This window comes from Mustela erminea, chromosome 19 (genome assembly GCF_009829155.1).
Source record: "Mustela erminea isolate mMusErm1 chromosome 19, mMusErm1.Pri, whole genome shotgun sequence".
Taxonomy (NCBI): Eukaryota; Metazoa; Chordata; class Mammalia; order Carnivora; family Mustelidae; genus Mustela; species Mustela erminea.
The window spans coordinates 2,421,869-2,445,313 of NC_045632.1; the positions used below are offsets into that span (position 1 = coordinate 2,421,869).

Below are 23,445 nucleotides of genomic sequence, written 5' to 3' on the forward strand. Positions count from 1 at the left end.
AGTGGAATTTTGGAACGAAATGTAGCGAAGAGAAGTACAGTAGTAAGAGTAACATTGTACCCGCTGCCGGCCGAGGGGGCGCGCCGCGGACGGGACGCCGCACCCCCTTTCTGCCGCAGGGACCCCGGATCAAACCTCCAGAGGGAGGAGGTGCCTGAGGACCCGCCCCGGCCCCGTCCACGTTCCCCCCAGGAAGCCGGACTCTATGGGGCGGGACCCTAGGGGAGACTGAGCAGAATCTGGAGCCAGCCCCGAACCCCTGAACCTTGAGCCAGGGGCGCCCCGGGAGCACCCACCCGTGGGTGCGCCGCTCTCCTGCTGAGCAGCCATGAGGTGAGCCTCGAACTGTCTCCAAACCCTTCCGCTCTCAGCGCGGGCTCCCCGCCCCGCCTTTGTCCCCCCTCCCCCAGCTTGCTCCGGGCTGGAATTTGGGGACAGGACACTGGGGGCCTCTGATTTGAGGCCGAGCCCCCTTGGACCAGTTCCAAATACTGACCACTTAGCCATGACTCCTAAGGCTGGGGGTGGTGCCTGGGAGGTTCTCCTGGGAGCCCACAGATTTAGGGGCGCTCTGAGGACTCCCGGATTTCTTAAAGACTTTTCAGAGAACCTCCAAGTTTTCAGATACTCCCTGCATAGAGGCCAGGATTTACTCATGGCTCAGACTCCCCCCCAAATCTTAACTTAGGGTCTGGGAGGGATGGGGGGACCGGTTTGGGGGTCCCTGGGACCTGGAAGTGAGATTTGAGACATAGACCTTGGTTTGCTGGGTCTACCTTTACGTGGCGCTGGAAAAAGCCTTACCAAGTGGGACCTCGCTTCTTAACTTCGGGTACTTAACCCTAAATTGGGGGGGGGGCTCTTGTCCTCCTGTGGAGGTTGGTGAGGATGGACCCACGGAACCAGACGCAGCCTAGAGGGTCTGGTTGGGACTCCCCTCCCCCGCCGCTCCCCACCTACATTCTGCTTAAAACAAGCGGTGCCTAGGACCGAGCTCCTGCGCTCAGCGCGGTGGGCGGCTCCCCGGCCCGGGGCCAGAAGGGCGGCCCCTCGGCCCCTCGCCCCCACCTGCGCGGTCCTGGAGAGGGAGGGGGCGCGGCAGCTGGGGGAAGAGGGGCCTTTGTCTTCCTGACTCACCTGTCGAGACAGCTGGTGTGGGGGAGCGGGCAAGGAGCGGTGTGGGCCGGCTGCTTTCCCCACCACGCGCCTCCCCCTCCTCTCACCACCACCCCCCTTCCTGGCCATCGGGAGCTGTGGGGTTGGGAGGGGCGCTGTAAAGCTTCAAGGTCATAGCCCTCTCCCCCTGGGACTCAGGCTTCCAAGACAGTTCCAGCTATCTTCCCAGGAATTTAATCCTGGGGGTGGGGAGCCCAAAGGGGTTTTGTCTTACCCCGTCCTCCCTCGGAACTCCTGGGCTTACCTGAGGGCGGGGCCAGTGTGGGCTGGGGGGCTGGAGTATACCCTCCCCCATTCTCCCCTCCCCCCGGCTCCCCCATAATCTCTCCCCCGGGGACTGAGCCTGACAATACTATCTCCCTTCCTCCACTCTCTCGGGGACTTCCTGCCTCCAAAGCCCCCAGCTTGATGGGGAGGCCCCCGAGGAGGACTGGGGATTAACCCCCTGGTGACCACATCCTCCCTCTTTCCCCTTACGTTCTCATGCCTCTGCCCTCTGACATCAAGAGTGGCCCTGCTTTTTATGACCATTAGACAGTCCCCTCCTCATGCGTTCCTCCTGATGTGAAAGTGTTGGAAAATCTGGAGCCGGGAGGCAGCCACAGACAACCTCAAGGTCTCCTGCCTATCCCCATTATAGCAACATCTCTTCAAGGCCTGCCCTGGAGAGGGGGCATTTTTCGGGAGCGAGGCTCACTTCCCTCACCCTCTTCCCAGGGGACTCTCCTCTCCCACTGCTCCCCAGCCCCGCCCCTCGCCCCCCCCTCGCGTTTCCGGTCCCAGGCACCGTGGAAGGCGGATGGCGGATGTCCGAGTTAGTGCTGCCTCACTCACTGTGAGACCGTAAAAGGGCAGGAGCAGTGTCTGGGCCGGCCTCCCGCCCCCCTCCCCCAGTCCCGGAGGCCTTGGCCCTCCCACAGGGCCCCCCTACTGCTGGATGAGGCCAAACCTCCCACCTCCTGGGGGGTGGGCAGGAATCCCACCAGAGGGTTACTTTCACCTCCTGGAGGGGTCTTCCCCGCCGATGGCCACACCCAACTTGCTGGGCTGTGCCCCCTCTTCCAGGACAGCTAGGATTCAAAAGACCCATGCCCCTGTATGAGGACACCTGGGGAAACTGAGTCTCAAAGAGAGAAAGGTCTGCCCGGGATCCCTCAGCAGTTCACAGGCAGTTTTGAGGGAGGGGAGGGGACTGGGATCCTCTGATTTCTGTCGGGTTTGGCCAGGGACAGCCTTGGGGGCAGTTGGAAGACAGGATGTTAAAATGGAAAATTACAAGATACCATTCTTTTTCTCCCAGTTTGACAAATATTTGTTGAGTGTCTGCTGTGTGCGGGACTCAGCTGGGATTCTGGGAAGGCTGAGAAAGGGGGCAGAGGTCTGAGAGTCTCAGGGTAGAAGGGACTCAAGAAGTATTTGGGTCCATTTCTTTCCCCTTCCAGTAATGGTAATTATTGTTACCTTAAATTTTTTTTTAAAGAACAGTAAGAGACCATTTGATCAAACATCTACTCTGTGCCAGGCACTGTATTATTATGACTGTGTCCCCACACCCCACCCGCGCACGGCACAACGGAGGCACAGAGAAATTAAGTAAATCACCTATTAAACTCAGTTTGGAAGTAGGCAACTCTGGATTTGAATTTAGGGCAGTCTCCAGACTATTATGCTGTGACAGAAAAAGGAAAATAAAACCACACGTAACATGGTTTTCTCTATATGAACACTTAAGATACTGCAGATAAGCAAAAAGAACCCTTTAGCTTCCTGTTTATTTGTGGGAAACTGAGGCTTATTCGGGAGGAGGGACAAGAGTGAACCCACAGAAAACCAAATACCCTAGATCTGATTCCTTACCTAGGCTTGTTGCAAAGATTTGCAGTCTGGAAGGGTTGGAGTTGTGGGGTGAATTACAAGTTTGGTAGGCTAAAGAGGCTGTGGGCTAAATCCCAAGGAGGGGGAATGAAGGGGTGAGGGAAGGGCAAGCCTCTAATCTGGAAGGCTTGAGTAAACCAGAGTGACTAGGCTTGATTGCCTCCAGTGATGAGAAACCCTCTTCCTCCTGTTTTGACGCTTAGCTGCCGGAGCAGAGTCTGTGCCAAGTTCCAGGTTCTGAGCTTAGGGTTTTTCTTATCGCTCTATATCCTTACAGCAAACCCAGTGAGTTTTGGTTTCCAGGGCTGGAAACTGCAGCTCAGAGACGTGAAGCCACGTAGCAAGGGAGTAACTTGTGCCCTTTGTCATCCGCCACACGTTTGCGAGTTTTCCAGAAAGTAGGGACTTCTGGGGGAGGTGTGGGGTCCTGGGTTGGCTGGGAGTGACGGCTCTCTCCTGTCAAATCGAGGGGAGCCCATGGGAATCAGGCGTACCTCTGGTTCGGACCCGCTCCCTGCTTCCTGGGCTGTGGGATTTTTCCATTCAAGCTTTTGCCTGGTTTAGAGTTGTATTTTTGAACCTAAGTAATGAATTAGTGTTTTCTAGGTAATACCTGCCCCTTGGTTGAAAAAGAGAAAAGAAATAAGCAATTCAAAAGGGTAAACAGCACAAAACATCCATTTCCTCCCTCCTTCCTCAGGCAGCCCAGTGGTGGGCGGGGGCCCTCCTCTGAGGCAGCCACGGGTAGCCTCCTGAGAAGCAACCTCTGCCTAAGTCACTTCACCTCCCCCAACAACCCCCCACCCGCGTGCAGATGTATTTATATCCCCTCACCTTTTTTTTTAAACCTCTTATCCACACCAGTTTCTACCTCGCTTCTTAAAAAATTAAGCTTAGCTGTTCCCGCACCCTTTTTTTTTTTAAGATTATTTATTTATTTATTTGACAGAGAGAGAGAGAGAGAGATCACAAGTAGGCAGAGAGTCAGGCAGAGAGAGAAAGAGGGGAGGAAGCAGGCTCCCTGCTGATGAAGTTCTAGAACCTAGGTGAGGTTCGGTGGGCTGAGGTCCGGAGCCGATGACCAAGAAAGAATTCTTGAGACATCTTTGGTGCAAAATGAGTACAAGGCGCCAGCTTTTGCTTTGTCCTCAGTCAGCCTCGTGCTCCCTCATCACTGCCAAGCAGAGAGCCCGATGTGGGACTCGATCCGAAGACCCTGAGATCATGACCTGAGCCGAAGGCAGAGGCTTAACCCACTGAACCACCCAGGCGCCCCTGTTCCCTCATCTTTAAATGAGGTTAAGAACTTGGGTAGACCAGGGTTCAAATTTGAGCCCCTCTTCATTCTTGCTGGATGACATGGGACAAGCGTCTTCACCTCTCTGTGCCCAAGGCTGCTCCTCTGTGAAAAGGGTGAGCACCAGAGCCCATGCCGTGAGGTCACGGGCAGAGGGGGGCCCAGAGCCTAAAACAGTGTCTGGGACGCAAAGCTAACCCATGAACGTCAGCACCTTCGTGGAGAGTTTTTCCTTTTAACCATGAACAACTAAGTGGCAAAGGCGTATCTGCTGTGTGCCGGGCAGCCTTCTGGTTTGTGGGGACATAGCTGGGAACAGAAAGAAAAGCAATCTCTGCCCTGACATTTTGGTAGGGGAGACAGGGATCTGAAGGGCAGGATCCCTGCTGTGACTTATGGACCAGGACCAGAAGGAGGGGTTTTTCCAGATAGGGTAGTCAGGGAGGGCTTCTCAGAAGAGGTAGCAAGTAAGTGGAGACCTGAAGGAGGTGAGAATACAGGTTGAGGAAGAAAAATGCACAGGCCTGAGGGGGTAATCTGTCTGGCAGTGCTGAAGGAGCAGCATGGAGGCCAGTGGGGCTGGAACAGAGAGGGCCGTGGGGCTGGAACAGCAAGCTTGAGGGAGGGAAGGGATGAGATCAGAGATCACACAGCTCACGCAGACCACAGAGAGAACTTGGCTTTTATTCTGCGGGGAGCCACGGGAGCTTTCCGAGAAGAGGAGGGACACGGTCTGACTTGTGTTCTAACAGGCTCCTTGTACTGTAATGGGGACACTGTGGCCTGGAGAGGGGCAGGACTAGCCTGGGGTCACTCAGCAGACGCCCAGTTCTCCAGCCAGGCCAGACACTCAGCAGGGCAAGTGTGCTTGGGAGAGCAAAGTGCAGCCAGGGTGGGGTAGCAACTCCAGCCCCGGGCTCCTGGCCAGAGTCTGCCCTGGGTGTGGGTGGCAGGTGTGGGCGAGGTCCTAACCTTGTCCTGCCAGGGGCACTGGGAGTCAGAAACAGTCCCCGCGGCTACACTTGTCTGGAAACAGCACCTGAAATTGGGGTAGGGCCCACGCAGTCTCCGGCAGTTAAGACTGTGGACCTGAGAGCCAGGTGGCCCAGGTTCAAATGCTCACTCTGCTGCTTACCAGCTGTGTGATCCTGGCCAAGTCACTTGACCTCTCTGGGCCTCCAGTTACAGTCCTCACTTGCAAAACGAAGATGAAATAGGGCCCAGCTTGGAGGGCTGCAGTGGGAATAAAATGAGTGTCTCTGGAAAGGACTTAGAGCTGGAGCGCCTGACTAGCCCAGTAAGAGGGAGGTGCATCAATTGTATAAACTTAGGGGGAGGAATGGGGCGGGAGCAGGGGGCGGGGCGGTGCTCAGCTTCCTGGCCTAGGAACCAGGAGCTGGGTCTGCCGAGGGGCTTTTCCTGTCCTGCCTTTAACAAGGCTAGCGTCACACCCCAGCCCCCAGCACCGGCCGAGACAGAGCCACTGCCCGTGCCCGGTATAATTTATCTCCCCGGAAACCCCTGACCACCAACTTCCTCTTTTCAGGAAAAAGTCTGCTGGGGGTTGGGGTGGGGTGGGGACTAGTGCTTCCCCCTGGTCTGTGTGTGACCTTGGGCAAGTCACTTCCCATCTGGAAGCCTGAGTTTCCTCATTGGGGGAGGGGGCTTGGGACCAGCCCAGAAGGACTGGTGGGGGCTCCCCAGCAGGTTGTGTTCTGGGTGCCCTGAAAGGGATGCTGACAGTTACTAAGCACTCGGTACGTGCCAGGCACTGTGACAAGAGCTTTCTGTGCCCAGACTCCATTTTTCCCTCCCACTGCCCTGCGAATCGGCTGGAAGACCCCCACTTTGCCGGCCAGGAAGAAGAGTTACCTGGGTGGGAGGGTGGATTCCCTGAGTCACATGGAGTAGGCCTCTCAGTGAGGATTTGAACCCAGGTCTGTCGATGTGAGATCCTGAACTCTGAACCAGTTTCCTGACCCTTTCCCGCCAAGCCTGAGTCAGATGACGCTTTCTCCAGGAAGGCCTCCCTGACCCCAGGCCAGGGCAGGTGCTCCTTCTGGGCACCCCAGCCCTGGCCTTGGGTTGGCACCATCTGGGGACAGGAGCGTCTCCTGCCCTGGAGGGCGGGGCTGGGGCTGTCTGGATCATTGCCCAAGACCTCGGCTTGACAGAGCAGGGAGTGTCTGCTGATGGCCGCTGGTGCCCCCGGGGAGCCGGATGGATGGGGCGGAAGAGCCTGGGATCTAGCATCCATGCCCAGCGTCCTGCAGACCTCACCCTTCCCCTCCTGGAGCCTTGGCTTCCTCTTCTGACCTGAGCAGGAAGTGGGGGCTGGGGATGGACGGGTCAAGCACCCTAGCAGAGACAGGGAAACCGAGTCTGAGAGTACCAGGCTAGTCCCCAGTGCTGCCCGGAGCTCCTGCTGGGTCCCCACTGTCCCACTTCTGAGTCCCCTCATCCAGTTAGCTCACCTGTGCTCCTCTGCATCTGTCTGTCCATTTCCCCACTCTGTCTTCCTCCATTTGTCTGTCTGTCTGACTCCCTTCCGTGCTTGTCGGTCTCTCCAGGCCCTGCCTTTCCGATTTGTTCCCGGTCTGTCTGTCTGTCTGTCTGTCTCTGTCTCTCCCTTCTCCCCTCTCTCCCCACATCTGTTTGTTCATATGTTTGTCTCTTCCCGTCTGTCTGTCTGACGCTTCCTCTCCCTCATGTTCCCAGTTCGCCTGTGTCTCTGTCTCCCTCTGTCCCACCTGTCAGCTTCTCTCTCCCAGGTTCTGCTTGGTCTCCCCATCCGCCTGTCTCTGACCTTCTCCCCTCTCAGGGTGTCTGCCTCCCCCTCACATGCTGGGAAGCCCTGAGTGTCCCTGGGAGACCCAGATGCAGGTGATGGGCCCCTTGGAGGGTGGGGGCCGTGCTCCCCTCTGCTAACCTGACCTTGGCCCTGCTCCCCTCCCCGCAGTGAGACGGTTATCTGCTCCAGCTGGGCCACTGTCATGCTTTACGATGACAGCAATAAGCGATGGCTGCCGGCAGGCACGGGCCCCCAGGCTTTCAGCCGCGTCCAGATCTACCACAACCCCACAGCCAATTCCTTCCGGGTGGTTGGTTGGAAGATGCAGCCGGAACAGCAGGTGAAGACTCTGCCCCCCTCTCCCTCTCCCTCTGTGGCCCCCGGCCCCCACCCCTGCAACCCTGCATCCTCACCCATCTTTCCCCTCCTGCCAAGGTGGTCATCAACTGTGCCATCGTCCGGGGTATCAAGTATAACCAGGCCACCCCCAGCTTCCACCAGTGGCGTGACGCCCGCCAGGTCTGGGGCCTCAACTTCGGGAGCAAAGAGGACGCAGCACAGTTCGCGGCAGCCATGGCCAGTGCCCTAGAGGCATTGGAAGGTGAGTCGGGGGGAGCTCCAGAGCCCTGCCTGGGGGCTGCCTTTTTACCACCCCCAAATCACCCCTTGTTCTCTTTAATTGCTTCTGCACTGCTCCCCTGGAGAAATCCAATGAGAACTTTGTCAAGGCTCCTGTGTGCCCCTTGTGCACCCGGCGTAAAACGCACGATTCCTGAAGGAATGTGTCTACACACACACGCACACGCACGCACACACACACACACACACACACACACCCAGGGGCCCACCTCCCCGATCCAGATCTGAATCCGGATCCTTCCAGGCCCCAGAAGGCCCCTGTGCCCTTTCACTAGGTCGCTGTTGTAGTGACGGGTCATGGGTTAGTTTTCTGGCCTCACTCTTGAGAAAGAGATCATCAGTGTTGGGATTTCTTAAATGTGAGCGCGCACAGGCATTCTGGTTCGGTTGGGCCCCAGGTGCGGCCCAAGCCTCTGCGTCTGTAACCCGGGCCCTGGTCATAAGGCTGTCCGTCCAGACTCTGAAGGGCGAGGCTTTAGGAGACCGTGGGGCATCCAGGGTCTGGCGGGGGCGGGGGGGGGGGGCTGCTGTCCGACTTCTCATCCCCCCAATGGCAGAGTCATTTGCTTTCTGGGGCAGCTCCTCGCCAGTGGGGAAGGGCTTGCTCGGCTGGGGGTACAGAAGAGTACGGTGGGTGGTTCAGGTTGTTGGGGGGAGGAAGACACTCCCAACCTTTCAAGCATTCTTGGGCTGGGGTCTGAGTGGCGGAGACAGTGCTTAAGAGCCCTGATGCTAGAGATCAGCCTGAATTGGTCTTGTTCACGCAAGCTCTGGTCTGCAAGGCGTGGGGCAGGTGACTGTGGGCTTCTGCTGGGAGTCATCACAGCACCGGCCTCATTTCTGCACGGACAAGGGAGGCTGGTGCCCTCCTTCATCCCGCACCCAGGCCTGACCTGCGTCCCACACTGCAGCCCCAGGGTCAGGGTCCTGGAGGAAGGAGGAAGCGAGCGCCTCTGGGAGGGATTCCTGGAAGAGCTGAGGGACAGTGTCACAGGGTGAGGCAGCGTTCTGGGGTTGACTCACCATGCTTTTCTACTCTCGCCTTCCAGGAGGGGGGCCCCCGCCACCCCCACCACCTGCGGCACCTTCCACCTGGTCTGTCCAGAACGGTCCCACCCCAGAGGAGGTGGAGCAGCAGAAAAGGTGGGGCCGGCCCCTGGGTGGAGAACCGTACCAGCACCCGCGTTCTAGGATGTTCTAGAACCCTCGGCTCCCAGAGTGGAGAACGCTCCAGCGTTCACTTTCCACAATGCTCCTACTGCTCCCTGGGGAGCTAGAAATGAAGGGCTTTCAGAAAACCCCACCTCCAGGAGTCTGAGAAACTCCCCCACTCAGAGTTGCAGAACCTTCTGACCCCCTCAAGCCCTGGATTCCCGCATACCCCGAGTCCAGAATTTGGTTGTTTAAAAGATCTGGGGCATTTTGTAATTCCCATGTTCCTGACAGTCTGATGACTGGAATGGTCACATCTCGGTCCCACCCTGTTCCTGCCCTTTCCCCCATCTCTTTCCTGGGCCCCTGGGGGAGGAAGGCAAGGGCAGGGATTGGCAGTCCACCTCCCTGGAGACCTGGGAGAGAAGCTGGGAGGTTGCTGGTCATCCCTGGGGCCCTGAGTGATGGCTGTTCCGTCACCCCTTCTCAGGCAGCAGCCGGGCCCACCAGAGCACATGGAGCGTCGAGTCTCCAATGCAGGTGATGATTGCTCAGTGGCCTTGGGGGGGAAGGAGGGGGATGGGGACGGGGACCCGGGGTTGGGGGTGCTCCCTGAGGAGGGGTGCGCCAGCTGGATAATGAGAAGTGAGGCTCCTCTCTTAACACCCTCCTTTTCTGTGTTTCTTCCAGGAGGCCCACCTGCTCCTCCAGCTGGGGGACCACCCCCACCGCCAGGACCTCCTCCTCCTCCTGGTCCCCCCCCACCCCCTGGTGCCCCCTCAGGGGTCTCCGCTGCAGGGCATGGAGCAGGGGGAGGCCCGCCTCCTGCACCCCCTCTCCCCACAGCACAAGGCCCCAGTGGTGGGGGAACAGGGGCCCCCGGCCTTGCGGCAGCCATCGCTGGAGCCAAACTCAGGAAAGTCAGCAAGGTGAGGGGGCCACCCCGGGCAGGATGTGGGGTGACGGCTCTGATGGAATAATGGGATGAGGCCAGAGTTGCTGGGGATGGGGTGCATCACAGGAGGGCTGGAGGGGGCCAAGAAGCCCACCCATAAAGTCCCCTCCTCTTTGTAATTTCTCCAGCAGGAGGAGGCCTCAGGGGGGCCCTCAGCCCCCAAGACAGAGAGCACCCGGAGCACGGGTGGGGGGCTCATGGAAGAGATGAACGCCAAGCTGGCCCGGAGGTGAGCCTGAGCCTGGAGCCATCAGTGCCTTGGAAAGCTCTGGAGAGAAACCCCTCAGACCTGCAGTTAGCACCTGGAGATTCCAGTTCAGTAGGGCGAGGTGGGGGGAGGGCTCAGATTCCGGCTTGGTCTGTTTCTTTGGGTGAAAGTTCCCTCTTTGACAGGCAGATTTGGGTATAATGCTGGAGATTCCATTCTCCTGAGATGGCTGAGATTTGGAACCACCGAGTTCCTCCAGAATTGCCTCCAGAATGTTCTGAAATCCAGAATTCTAGGACCTCAGGAGGTCTCCCCTTAGGAGAGCCTGCCTCAGAATCTTGGAAACTCCGATCCCCAGAATCCCAGCTGCCTGAGACAGAGACTTCCACCCTTAGAATTCTGTGATTCCTAAATGCGAGAATCGTAAACCCCCACCCTAGTTGGAGAGCGGCACTCTTCGGTGACTTCTAAAACTCCAGTTTCCTTAGCCTTGGAGAAGTCCAGAACTCTACACCTTAGACTCCACCTTTCTAGAACTCTGGTAAGAATTACTGAGTGGCTGAGGGAGGGCTGAAGTCATCTGTTTTTGCCTGTCCCTCCTGCAGAAGGAAAGCCACACAAGTTGGGGAGAAACCCCCCAAGGATGAATCCGCTAATGTGAGTTAGGGGCTCTTCCTGCCATCCGCACCTTAGGCCATACCATTTGGGCAGGGCGACTGGGGAGGGCCGGGGGTGCGCTAGGAATGGGCGGGGTTTGAAGCCGGAGGAGGAGAATGAGCCCTCGGTCTCATGACAGTTTTATTTCCCACCAGCAGGAGGAGCCAGAGGCCAGAGTCCCAGCCCAGAGCGGTGAGTGAGCCAGTCTACCCTGCAGAAACTATAAGTCTCAGGGTGCCCTGTTCTCAACAGGGAATGCCCCCTGATGGGGGGAGTCTGTGCAAACAATGATGGGAATTCGAGTCTCCTAAGAAGAAGGTTCTTGGAATAGGGACTGATGGGGCTGGGGGGAAAGATGCAGGCGGGGCATTCCTTGTCCCTGATCTTCCTGATTCGTCGCCTTTCCCCCAGAACCTGTGCGGAGACCTTGGGAGAAGAACAGCACAACCTTGCCGAGGTGGGCCATCCATGCTGGGGCCCCACCCCCCTATAAATAGGAGGGATTTGCCAAATTTGTGTACCTTTCCTTGTAGGAAGGAGCACAATGGGACCCCCGGACCGGGAAGCAGGGGATCCTGACCCCTCTCTCTAACCTCATTTTTGTTCCAAATCACACCGACTCTCCTAGGATGAAGTCCTCTTCTTCTGTGACCGCTTCTGAGGCCCATCCCTCTACACCCAGCTCCAGTGATGAGTCAGACCTGGAGAGAGTGAAACAGGTAGCTTGGGGAGGGGCCCCGAGGTGAAGTTTGGGGGCCAGAAAGGAGCCATAGGAAGAAGAAGATCTGGGTCCAAACTCTAACACCAACCTGCCCTGGGATTCTATGAAAAGGCCTCAGAAACCTCAGTTTTCCCACCTGAGAAAGGGAGAGATTGAATCAGAGCAGGGAGGACTCACAGACCACAACTCCTTTTCCTGTGCTGGGGACAGACCTTACTAATCTACTACTGCACTCATTCCAGATGAGCACCCAGAGTCCTTTCCAGCACACTAGATCCAGACAGCCAGCACCAACTGGAACTGGCAGGAGACTGGATTGTATTTCCGAGCCCTGGTACTGGTTGCTCTCCAGTCCTTTTCATCTGGCTTCAAGGATCCAGAATTTCCCCCTAGAATTTTCTAGTTACTCTGTGGCCTTATCAGTGATGTCACTATGCGTATTTGGTGTGTGTGTGTGTGTGTGTGTGTGTGTGTGTGTGTGTCTTGAACCTTCTACCTCTGGCCCTTGGGTCATTAAGACATTTCTGCAGTCCAGGAGCCCTTTCTGATTGGTTATACCCCATTATTTCCAGGAGCTTCTGGAAGAGGTGAGGAAGGAACTACAGAAAGTAAAAGAGGAAATAATTGAAGGTGAGGTTTTTTATTTTAAGCATATATTTTGGAGGCATTACGCCTCCTGGAAGGGCCCCGTGTTGGAAGGGAAGGAGGAAGAGGCTCTGCCCCTGATCTCTGGCCCTTGTTTCCTTCCAGCGTTTGTCCAGGAGCTGAGGAAGCGGGGATCTCCCTGACCACAGGGCCCCAGAAGATCCCATATCTCCTTTCTGCACACCCGCCTGTTACCCCGCTTTCCCTGCCTTGACTTGACTTGGAATTGGCTGAAGACTACAAAGGAACGCATCTTCCCCACTCCCCCTCCTACTTGGAAAATTCCAAAGGGGTGTGGCTTCCTTGGTTTCCCCCACGCCCACACCCATACTGGCTGCTGATTGGCTGGGGAGGCCCCTGTCCTTTGCTCCCTTTGGTCCTTCCCCTCTGCCATCCCCTTGGGGCTGGTTCCTCTGCTGGGGATGTACCAATTAACCCCACAGTAAGGGGGAAGGAAAGAGGGAATTTCACATTCCCTTGTTCTAGATTCACTTTAACGCTTAATGCCTTCGAATTTTTGTTTTTTTAAGAAAAAAAATATATATATATATTTAGGTTGGGGGGAAGGGAAATTTTGTTTCTCTTTGGTTTTGATAAAATTGGGGTGTGGGGAATTTTTTTTTAAATGCTATACCCCAGGCTTGTCCCATTTGGGGCAGATATATGAGGGGGGGGATGTCCTACCAGGCTGGGGCACTTCCCCTACCCTCACCCCAGGGAGCTCCCTTCCCTTTGGCTCCTTCCCCTTTTCTATGAGGAATTAAGATGCTATAACTTTTTGGAACCTCAGTTTTTTGGTTTTTTATTTGGGTAGGTTTTGGGGTCCAGGCCATTTTTACCCCCTGGGGAAAATAAGATGAGGGAGAAAGGAAAAGGGGAGGAAACTTCTCCTCTCCCACCTTCACCTTTAGCTTCTTGAAAATGGACCCCAACGGAATAAATCTGCCAGTTTTTTATAAATGTGAAGATTGCTGGATTGATTCAAAGGGCTGCTCTGATGAGGATGGGGGCTGCCCCTCCCACAGTAATCCACCTTCCCCTCCTTCCTCCTTCCCACCCTGTACCTGTTCCAGTTTCCAGATCTACCACCCTGAAAAAGCTAAGGACAGTCCCTTGCTATGTGGCATTGGGCAAGTCCTTTTGCTACCCCCAGGCCTCAGTTTCCTCATCTGGGAAACAGCTTATAGGATGACTCTGCCCAGTTCCCTCTGGGAATCCTCCCAGCCTCTCTGCTAAAACCAGTGAGCCTTGTACCCATTTTGCAGATGTACGCCATGCTTCTCAGACACATTCTTACAGATGACTTCTTTACCCCAGAGTGCCTTTAATTGTGAAACTTACAGTTTTAAAAAATCAGAATTCAGAAATGACAGAGCTCATACACACCCCCTTTGGTGGTTCAGTGGGTTGGCAGGTCATAGGTTGGGTAGCTAACCTTGCCTGGTTGGAATTTTCCATTTGGATGGGGGTGGGGAACTTCAGGGCTGTGGGGCAGGTTGTCCCACTGGAGGAAGCCTTTGTAGGAAGGAAGGTGAGGGTTAGCTGGGCGATCGGTCTGAAGGCAAGAAAGAAGAAGGAATCCCTGAGTACTCAAGAGCAGGTTTGGATGGGAGATGGGGGGTGACAGGTGCCCCATGAGGTAGGGGAACAGGTGGGGGATTCCTATGAGGGGCCAGCAGAGGACAGTGGACAAGGACAACAGTAGGTCCAGAACTTGAGACAGGTAAACAAAGCTAAGACCAAAACACAGAATGGTTCATCCCTAGGCACCACCAATTTTTCTACCCTGGAGGACCAACTCCAGTGGAACAGACCACAGAAGGTCCAGGTGGGAATGGGGGTGGAGGGGGGTCCTGCACAGCTTCTCCATGTGTTATGGCACAGACTAAAGGGAGGGGGTATCTGTTGGGATGACCACTTGAGGTACCAATGGATGGTGGTACAGTCCACAGGGGTACTCAACCTAAGACAGTCCCAAGATCGATCCTTGTCTGCCCCCTCCAAGTGAGGTAGATGGAAAATGAAGGGGTCTGCAAGTCGCCTGGGAGTTTGCATTTTCCTTACAATGGTCTTTGCCAATGAAGAAGGGGGAGAGGGTGTTCTGGTGTAATGGATGGGGGGCGGGAAGCCACTCACATGAGTGGAAGTATGAGTGACGGAATGAGTTAGCTAGGTCCATGTGTCCTGCTGGCCCATCTAGTAATGGGTGGGTGGGATCCAGTGGAAGACCATGTCTTTCCATGACACAGTGCTGAATCAGTGGACTGGGAAGGCAGGGGGACTGCTGGAACGTTCCACCCACTAGTGGGTGAAGTCCCTGTGGAAAGTACCACCGAGCAGGTTAGTCGGGACGTGACCAAAAAGCCCGATGGCCCCAGCCCCTCTCCAGCCTCCCTTATGCCCCTAAAAGGACTGAGTGGTATTAGCTGGGCCAGTTCAGGAAGGGACAGTGTGGACAGGAAGAGGTCAGGTCGGAGACATCACAGCCACATCGAAGACCAAGGTCCCGCACGCGGCCCCTATTCCTTGGGCGGTGCCTCGGGCGCGGCCGGGGGGTCCCGGGCGCAGAGCAGGGCGCGCACCTCCCGCATCTGCGCCCGCAGCTCGTCCACGGCGCTCTGCAGCGGCGCCGCCTGCACGCGATCCTGCAGGGCCTCCAGCGCCAGCGCCAGGTGGTCCACCTCGTCCCGCATCGTCCTCCAGGCGGCGTGCCGGTCCGTCTCCTTGCGCCGCTGCTGCGCCTGGTGGCGCCAGTACTCCAGCACCAGGCAGCCGCAGGCCACCATGAAGATGGTGGCCTCGCCCAGCAGCTCGGCGCCCAGCTCCGCGGCCGCGTTCTCGTTCAGCGGCTTGACGGCTTGCATACTGAAGCCCATGAGGCGCATCTTGGTGCGCATCTCCGCCCAGTGGTACACTGCGGGGGAAGAGGGGTAAGGGATCTTTGGCGCGGGAGCCGCGGCAATCCCCGCCCTTGACGCCTCGGTGTCCAGGCCGGAGCAATGGGCACACGGCAGCCAGAATCGCCGGCGTTAGGGAGTGGGCGCCTTCAAGAGGACCGGCTTGGGGGCGGAGGCCGTCATCTGGCCCGGGGTGGCCCGGAGGGCATCTTTTGAAAGAGTCTAGAAGATTCTGGCGAGCAGCCAGGCATGAAAATTGCTGCTCTGTAGGGGAGGTCCTGAGTGGGGGCCGCACCTCGGGGGTGGGGGTGGGGGGTCACAGATCACCAGCAGGTGTAAAACTTGCTGCTTCAGCTCCTTCCCCAGCGCGCTCGAGGGCCAGCCAGGCTCCTCCCCTCCTCCCCTGAAGGTGGCGCTGACACTCGCGATCTCTAGACGCGCGGCCGCTTCGGGGGTTTCGGGCTTAAGCCAGGCTGCGCTAACTTCTTTACCTCATCACTTATTCAGGTGAATAAGGGCTGGGGGAGCATTGTCATCGTCCATAAACACAACATAAGCACAACATAGATGCTGAAACCCAAGTCACTCCAGGAATCATTAATATCCATCCACAGACAAGTAGTTGCTGACCGAGAAAATACGGGTCCTCGGGCTCATTAAAGAAGGAACTTATGGAAAACGTCTTCTTCTTCTCCCCTGCCACCGCAACCAGCCTGACATGATTGCCTTTCCTTCCTTTTAGGTAGAAGAGTAACACATGCACGTGGGGGGAATGATTTAGACCACACGCAAGGGGCTGGACTGAAAAACCCAAGCCCGCCTTCCTACCTCCAGCTTCAGTCCTGCTCCCACTCCCACCACTTTTGTTCCTTTCTGCATTGATTACTTCCAGCTTATCACCACGATGCCAAATAACAAGCTTATACCTCCATTTCTTGATTAACTAAGTTGAATTTTTAAAAAAATATTGTTTTAATTGTTCTGCTCCGACCCACCCCTTATGTGACTTTATCACCAATTCTGTATCCTCTCCTTCCCCCACTCTCAACTTTCACAAGTGAGTTAAATTTAAGCTACTTTTTTTTTTTACTGTTTATGGGTAATCTTTGTCACTGTAGATAATATGCCTATTGCCTGAACTTCTGCCAACTGTACCCATAAGTATATTAACTGCCCTACCCTGCCCCCCAATCTCCCCCCTTCTATGGTCAGTCCCCCATACTATTACTGTTACATTGCCACTGTGTCTGTCTGTCTTTATTTGAGAGAGAGGGAGAGCGAGCACAGAGGGAGAAAAAGAAGCAGACTGCCAATCGAGCCGGGAGCCCATCCTGGCGCTTGATCCCAGGACCCCAAGATCACCACCACCTAGGTCAAAAGCAAGCTGCTTAACTGACTGAGCCACCCAGGTGCCCCGCCATAGTGTCTTTCTAAGGTTAAAATAAGTCTTCAGTGCTTGGTCCACTGACTGAGTCTGAAAATGAAAATATAGAGCATGTATATAATTAAGGTTATGTAAATACTAATCACTGGGAACCCGTAATGTAGATGTAATTTTGTTTCTGCATTCTGAAGCAGTAACATTAACCGGTGACTTTAAACATTGCTACGTGTCTTGTCACATTTTTAGTCTTTTCATAGTTATTTGATATATGTTTTTTCCTTTTTATTTTTTAAAGATTTTATGTATTTATTTGTCAGAGAGAGAGAGTGCACGCACTAGCAGGCAGAGTGGCAGGCAGAGGCAGAGAGAGAAGCAGGCTCCCTGCTGAGCAAGGAGCCCGATGAGGGACTCAATCCCAGGATCCTAGGATCATGACCTGAGCCAAAGGCAGTGGCTTAACTGACTGAGCCACCCAGGTGTCCCTCATACTTATTTTTATTTATTTGTTTGTTTATGTAGACTCCATGCCCAATATGGGGCTTGAACTCACGACCCTGAGATTAAGAGTTGCATGCTCTTCTGAGCCAAGCAGGTGCCCAGTCTTCTCATATTCAGAGTTTTATTTTACCATATGAAGCTTTTAGTTTTCCCTAGACTGGTTTCTCACCACAAATGCCAGATGTGACACACCAATGCCTAGCTGACCATGTGACCAAGACCATCCAGCTCTTTGCTCCTATTCTCTCTCCCTCTCCCCGCCCCCCACATTCTCTTTACTAAATAGTCAGCTATAGACCCGTGAGCTATTTTCTGGGCTGCGGAGGTGCCGTCCTCTCATCCTGTCTTCACACTGCTCTCCTTCACACTGTTCCTCCTCTCGATGAACCGACTCTCGGTGGAATTCCATCCTAGGTTGGCTGAAGTCTCTCCCTAAGTACCTTTCTCAGAAAGGGTGCTTGAATCTTTGCATATTTGAAATAATTTTTTCCACGTTCGCACTGGACTAGATGATAGTTTTTAGGTCAGAATTACCAGTTCAAAAATCATACTCCTGGGGGGCTGGGGGCCTCAGTGGGTTACGCACGTGCCTTAGGCTCAGGTCCTGATCCCAGCCTCAGGCTTCCTGCTCGGTGGACAGCAGTCCTCTGCCTCTCTCTGTGCTGCTCTCCCGCTTGTGCTCACTCTCTCTATCCAATAAATACATAAAATCATAAAACCATATTCCCCAACAGTTTGGAGACCTTCATTACGTGTAATGGGCAGACAGGCTTTCTTGTCATCCCTGTGGCACTGATATTGCACCAGAATGGGCCTATGAGTGAGTTTCCCTTATTTTATACCCTTCTATCTGAGCCCTGTTTTTCTCTTTAATCCTGGGGATTTTTCTAGTCCATGCATCTAAGGATTAACCTTACTCAAACAGAGATCTGGTCTTTACCCTTGGAATGTCCTGCCAGATAACACATCTTTGTTCACCTGGAGCCCTGGGCCAGGCCAGATAATCTATACCGGGAATGTAATTTATGGTGAAGGATTCGGGCCAGGTGGTATCAGCTCAGCCTTTGGAAGGGCTAGAAACTAAGGTCAGGTGGTAAATCTGGTCTATATGTCCCACCCCCCTACAACCTCTGATGCCACGGCTCAGGGGAACTTCCCTGGTTGGCAATACTCCGTATGTTTATTACTCATTATTGCTGGGAGAAGTTAGTGCTGTCCATGACTCTACGGGGAGAGGACAGCTGGAAGCTCGCACTTGGAATTCTCCTGGGCTGTGCTCTCCGTGTCTCTTCCCTTGGCTGATGGTAATCTGTATCCTTTCACGTTAATAAACTGTAAGGAGGGGTATAACAGTTTTCAGTGAGTTGTGTGAGGACTTCTAGCATGTTATCGAAACTGGAGGTTGTCGTGGGGTCACCCCCGAGCTTGCAGTTGGTGTCAGAGGTAAGGGTGAACTTGATGAGCCCCTCACTTTGTACATCTTATGCACTTCCCACTCTCCGTTTCCCCTTTATATCTTCTGGAACTCACCCCATCTGAGGCGCCACCTGCACTGACCCTCCAGGCCTCTAGATGTCCCTCTTCTTGTTTTCTTCACCCTTCCTCCTTCCTCCAGATCCTGGTAGCTTTCATTCCTTTTCCTTTCAGATCATCCAGCTTTTGCAGGGGGATTTGGCAACCATATTTATGATTTTCATCGTCTTTCCTTATCAAAACATGGTATTAGGGGCACCTGGGTGGCTCAGTGGGTTAAGCCGCTGCCTTCGGCTCAGGTCATGATCCCAGGGTCCTGGGATCGAGTCCCGCATAGGGCTCTCTGCTGAGCAGAGAGCCTGCTTTCCTCTCTCTCTCTGCCTGCCTCTCTGCCTACTTGTGATCTCTCTCTGTCAAATAAATAAATAAAATATTTAAAAAACCCCAAAAAACAAAAAACAAAAACATGGTATTAGAGAAGATCCACACATGCAGACAAGTTCGGAGTCGCCACTTGGTTCTATCACGTCGACATCTCGAAAAGTGAGCTAAGTGAGAACTCCGGGCATGTGGGCCCATCGTGTTAACTGGAAATTAACTGCAGTTGAGGTTACCATTGCAGGAAACAGGGGGTGCAGCCGCTGACCAGCCAATGCCAAAATCGGGGCAGGATTGACACCAGGTGCTGACCCAAAGGCAGTGTCTCTCCTGGGGCCTTCTAGGAGCTCCTTTCCCTCCCTGCTGCCCCTGCCCTAATCCAGGCCTCTACTTTCCCACCCTTGCCCCATCCAGCATGGCCCCCACAAGGTAGACAGAAGAGTCTTTCTAAAGTACAGATCTGACCAAGACCTTCCCCTGCTCAAAACGTGCTGTGGCTCACAGTGTCCTCAGGAAAAAAGCTAAAGTCCCTAGCATGATGTATAAGGTCTCTGAACATCTCTGCAGGGTGATCTTTGGAAAGAACTCACCCATTCCCAAGCCCCTACCAACATTTCCTATTTTCATACAGATTTTTGTTGTCTGAAATTAATTTTTTTTTAATTTGAGAGAGAGACAGAGTGAGAGAGCATGAGAGGGGAGGTCAGAGGGAGAAGCAGACTCCCCATGGAGCTGGGAGCCCGACGTAGGACTCGATCCCAGGACTCCAGGACCATGATCTGAGCCGAAGGCAGTCGCCCAACCAACTGAGCCATCCCGGAGCCCCTGAAATTAATTTTTAAATGAGCAGCAGACATCTTGTGATAGAATTGTGTTAGTTTCTTTGACCCTGAAGTATTGGGGCAGGTAAGTAGTCACCAGCAGGACGCTAATCTAGGACACTTATAGGAGATGTCTGTTCCCTGGGAAGTCCCCATTCCAGGGCAGACCAGGATGAGTTTCTGTTAGTTGACTGCAAAGCATCAATGACGTATGTAAATTCATTTTAGTCTCTGGCTCAGTCAGTAGAATATGTGATTCTTGATCTCAGAGCTGTGAGTTTGAGCCCAACACTGGGTGTACAGACTGCTTAGGAAAACAAAAACAAAACAAAAAAAAAAAACAAACTTTAGGAGCACCTGGGTGGCTCAGCTGGTTAAGCATCCAACTCTTGGTTTCAGCTTGGGTCATGATCTCAGGGTGGTGAGATCGAGCCCTGTGTCGGGCTTTGTGTTCATCGTAGAGTCTGCTTGAGAGCCTCTCTCTCCCTCTCCCTCTGCCTCTTCCCTACCTCATGCTCTAAGTAAGTAAATAAAAAAACAAATAAAATCTTTTTTTTTTTTTTTTTTTTAAGGAATTTTAGGGGCACCTGGCTGGGTCAGTGGGTGGAGCACACAACTCTTGATCTTGAGGTCGGGAGTTCAAGCCCCATGTTGGGGCACAGAGCTTACTTTAAAAAACAAAAAGGGAATTTTATACTTTCTTTTATTAAGAAAGTAAGAAGGAAAATCACAAACTGGGAGAAAATATTACAAATAATATACAGTAATATTATTATATATTGATATATAATAAATATGTTTATTATCTAATAATATAATCATAAGAATTTAATTACTATCTAATAAAGGACTTGTATCCAGAACACATAAAGAACTCTTGGGGCACCTGGGTGGCTCAGTGGGTTAAAGTCTCTGCCTTCAGCTCAGGTCATGATCTCAGGGTCCCGGGATCAAGCCCCACATCAGGTTCTCTGTTCAGCAGGGGAGCCTGCTTCCCCCCTCTCTCTCTGCCTGCCTCTCTGCCTACTTGTGATCTCTCTCTGTCAAATAAATAAATAAAATCTTAAAAACAAAAACAAAAAATACCCTCAACATTAGGAAGATAAACAATCCAATTAAAATGGGCAAAAGTTTTGAACAGACATCTCACCAAAGAAGACATACAAATGGCCACTAAGCACATCAAAAGATGCTCAACACATTAGTCACTAGAGGCACACAAATCAAAACCACAATGAGGCACCATTTCACACCCACTGGAATAACTATAATCAAGACGACCAAAAAAAAAAAAAAAAAAAAAAAAACAACCAACTGCTTTCAAGGTTTCAGAGTGAAAGCAACTCTCATCTACCTTGAGTGGGAATGTTGAGTGGTTCAGCTACTTTGGAAAACAGTTTGGCAGTTGCTTAAAAAGTTAAACATCAATTTACCATAAGACCCAACAAATCCACTCCTGGGTATCTATGCCAGGAGAAATAACACACGTCACATGCTTGCGCGCAAAAGTTCCCAGGGGAACCTTTTCACAAGAGTTGAAAAGTGGAAACAACCCAGTGGTTGTTGACTGGTGAATGGGTAAATAAAATCTGGTGTATTTATACAGTGGAATATTATCATTATTATTTTATAAGATTTTATTTATTTATTTGACAGAGACAGCGAGAGAGGGAACGCAAGCAGGGGGAGTGGGAGGGAGAAACAGGCTCCCCCCTGAGCAGGGAGCTGGATGCGGGGCTTAATCCCAGGAACCTGGGATCCTGACCTGAGCCGAAGGCAAATGCTTTACGACTGAGCCACCGAGGCGCCCCCACAGGGGAGTATTCTTAACATATAAAAAGGAAGGAAGCAGTCCAGAAAACATTATGCTGAGTGATAGAAACCAGACACAAAGGACCATGTAGTGTTAACGGTTCCTTTTATACGAAATGGGACAACAACAGGGAAATCTATAGAGACAGGAAGTAGATTAGTGGTGGCTGCAGTGGGAGTGGGGGCGGCAGTGGTGCGGTAGGGGTGAGGGGGTGAGGGAGTGACTGTTAATGGACATGCGGGCCTTCTTTGGAGTGACAGAAATATTCTAAAATTGAATTTTGGTCATGGTCGCCCAGCCGGGTAAATTTACTAAAAATGATAAAAGCATTCACTGGAAACAGGAATTTTGCAGCAAGTAGATTACACCTCAATAAAACTGTTTAAATCAACAAAATGAAACTCTGGGATCTTGGAGCGTCTGCCACCGAAAGGGGCTGATGCTGTCTTGAGCAGGGCTCTCAGATTGATGACAAGGGCTCCCTGCTGAGCCCAAGGGGGACCCTGCCAAGCACCGGGGGCCTCAGGAACGAGTGCTCCTATCTGCGGCGTGTTCAGTTTTCCAAAGTTGAAACCCCTCCCCAGACCTGGGGATGTCCACTTGCTGTCAGCCAGGAATGGACATACAACCCAGAGACCCCCGTGGCTCCCCCAGATGGGGATTACTCTTCTCCCATACCCACAGGGCGTGAGACCAGCAGCCAGGGTTGCCATGGTGGCCCCTGGATGTCTCCGGGGACCCAGACTCATGCTGTCCCAGCCTTACCTCCCTTGTGATGGGGGATTTTAGCCACAAAGATGCCTGCTGTCCCTCTGGGGGGCCCTAATCCTCCTTCTAGGCCTACGGCAGGGTGGGGGTGGTCAGAAAGCATGGGCGTCTGATCTCTCCCTTCTTAGGAGGAAGCCACTGGATTTCCTGGAGACCCCAAGGAGCAGACTGGCCTCATGTCATGGATCCGCCCTTCCCTTCCGGGGAGTCCAACATCCTTGGCTAGCCACATGCTTATACCTAATCCAACCGGGGTTCTCATGATGGGGAGGCAGGGGGAGAAGGGCGACTTGGCAAGAAGCCAAGTGTCTCCCAAAGTGAGCGTTGCTGGTGGGCTCTCACCCCTCTCTACAGCCGCTCCAAGAACCTGGCAACCAGCTCTCAGGCTTGTGGGCCAGGATGCTCCTCCCACTCCTGGCGCTCCGCCCACTGCAGGAAGCCACAGAGAGAACGCACGTGTCTGCCACAGGCTCTGCAGCCCGGCATTTGTGGTGGGTAGTGAGACCTCAAAAGCCCATCGTGGTTGCTTGAGGGAGGGGTCAGGGAGGGGCTTGAGCAAACTCGGGGAGTGATGACATACGTTCGTGATCTCCAGCATGGAAGTGGCTTCTCAAGGACATACATAGGTCAAAAGTCATTACACACTTTATGTCTGTGTGTTATATTGTGCGTCACTGACCCCTTACTAAAGGTGCTTCAGGAAAAAAAGAAACCAAGGTAAGGCAGGGCAAGCAGCTTAGAAACAGACAGAAGGACTGAGAGTTTGTTGCTCAGAGAGAAAAAGTCCTGACTCTAAAGTGATCACAAGGGTGTATGTGATCTGTCCCATTGTTGATGTTCTGGCTATTTCCAAAGGAACCTCATTCAGTGCTCTCTGTCCCCTTTGCTCTCTCTCATCTTTGGGCCTTTGCATATGCTGTTCTTTCTGCCTGCAACACACACTCCTTCCTACACTCATCCTGAATTTTCAGGTCCTGTTCAGATGCTTCCTCCTGGGGGAAGCCCTTTCTGACCACCCTGGCTGGGTCTGTCACCCTCCGTAAAGGCTTTGCCATTCCAGCTCCAACCACTCTGGGCTTGTCACCATCTGGGGATCGGTCTGTCTCCCCCATGGACTGGGAGTCCCAGGAATGCAAGGCTAAGAGTGTCTTGGTCACTCCTGTATCCCCAGTACAGCCTAGTAAAGGGGCGAGGCACAGAGCAGGTACTCGGGGAATATGTATTAAAAACATCAGTTAATCAATCGATCAATCAATCAGTCAACCAATGAATACATAACCTTCCAACCACAAAAGAG

The 23,445-nt window shown here is 53.5% G+C and overlaps 2 protein-coding genes across 5 annotated transcripts in view; one reads left to right on the forward strand and one right to left on the reverse strand.

Annotated features, from left to right (window-relative positions):
- Nucleotides 1–22: 22 nt before the first annotated feature.
- VASP (vasodilator stimulated phosphoprotein) lies at nucleotides 23–13,082 on the forward strand. Of its 4 annotated transcripts, none has more exons than XM_032323347.1 (13): nucleotides 23–333; nucleotides 7,308–7,479; nucleotides 7,575–7,740; nucleotides 8,828–8,921; nucleotides 9,421–9,470; nucleotides 9,621–9,859; nucleotides 10,017–10,114; nucleotides 10,699–10,750; nucleotides 10,909–10,942; nucleotides 11,162–11,207; nucleotides 11,379–11,469; nucleotides 12,044–12,101; nucleotides 12,222–13,082. In XM_032323347.1, the coding sequence occupies exons 1-13, from the start codon at nucleotides 329–331 to the stop codon at nucleotides 12,257–12,259; spliced, it is 1,143 nt and encodes a 380-aa protein (XP_032179238.1). In that variant the 5' UTR covers nucleotides 23–328; the 3' UTR covers nucleotides 12,260–13,082. The 4 variants fall into 4 exon arrangements, with proteins under 4 accessions (XP_032179238.1, XP_032179236.1, XP_032179235.1 ...); XM_032323345.1 differs by having other exon boundaries at nucleotides 24–333; nucleotides 10,906–10,942; XM_032323344.1 differs by having other exon boundaries at nucleotides 26–333; nucleotides 10,014–10,114; nucleotides 10,906–10,942.
- Nucleotides 13,083–13,319: 237 nt separating this feature from the next.
- Nucleotides 13,320–23,445, reverse strand: part of OPA3 (outer mitochondrial membrane lipid metabolism regulator OPA3) — a 71,423-nt gene continuing 61,297 nt past the window's right edge. Inside the window, exon 2 of the mRNA XM_032323350.1 lies at nucleotides 13,320–15,030. Within this exon, the coding sequence (XP_032179241.1) occupies nucleotides 14,636–15,030 (395 nt within the window). The 3' untranslated portion in view covers nucleotides 13,320–14,635. The remainder of the gene's footprint in view (nucleotides 15,031–23,445) is intronic.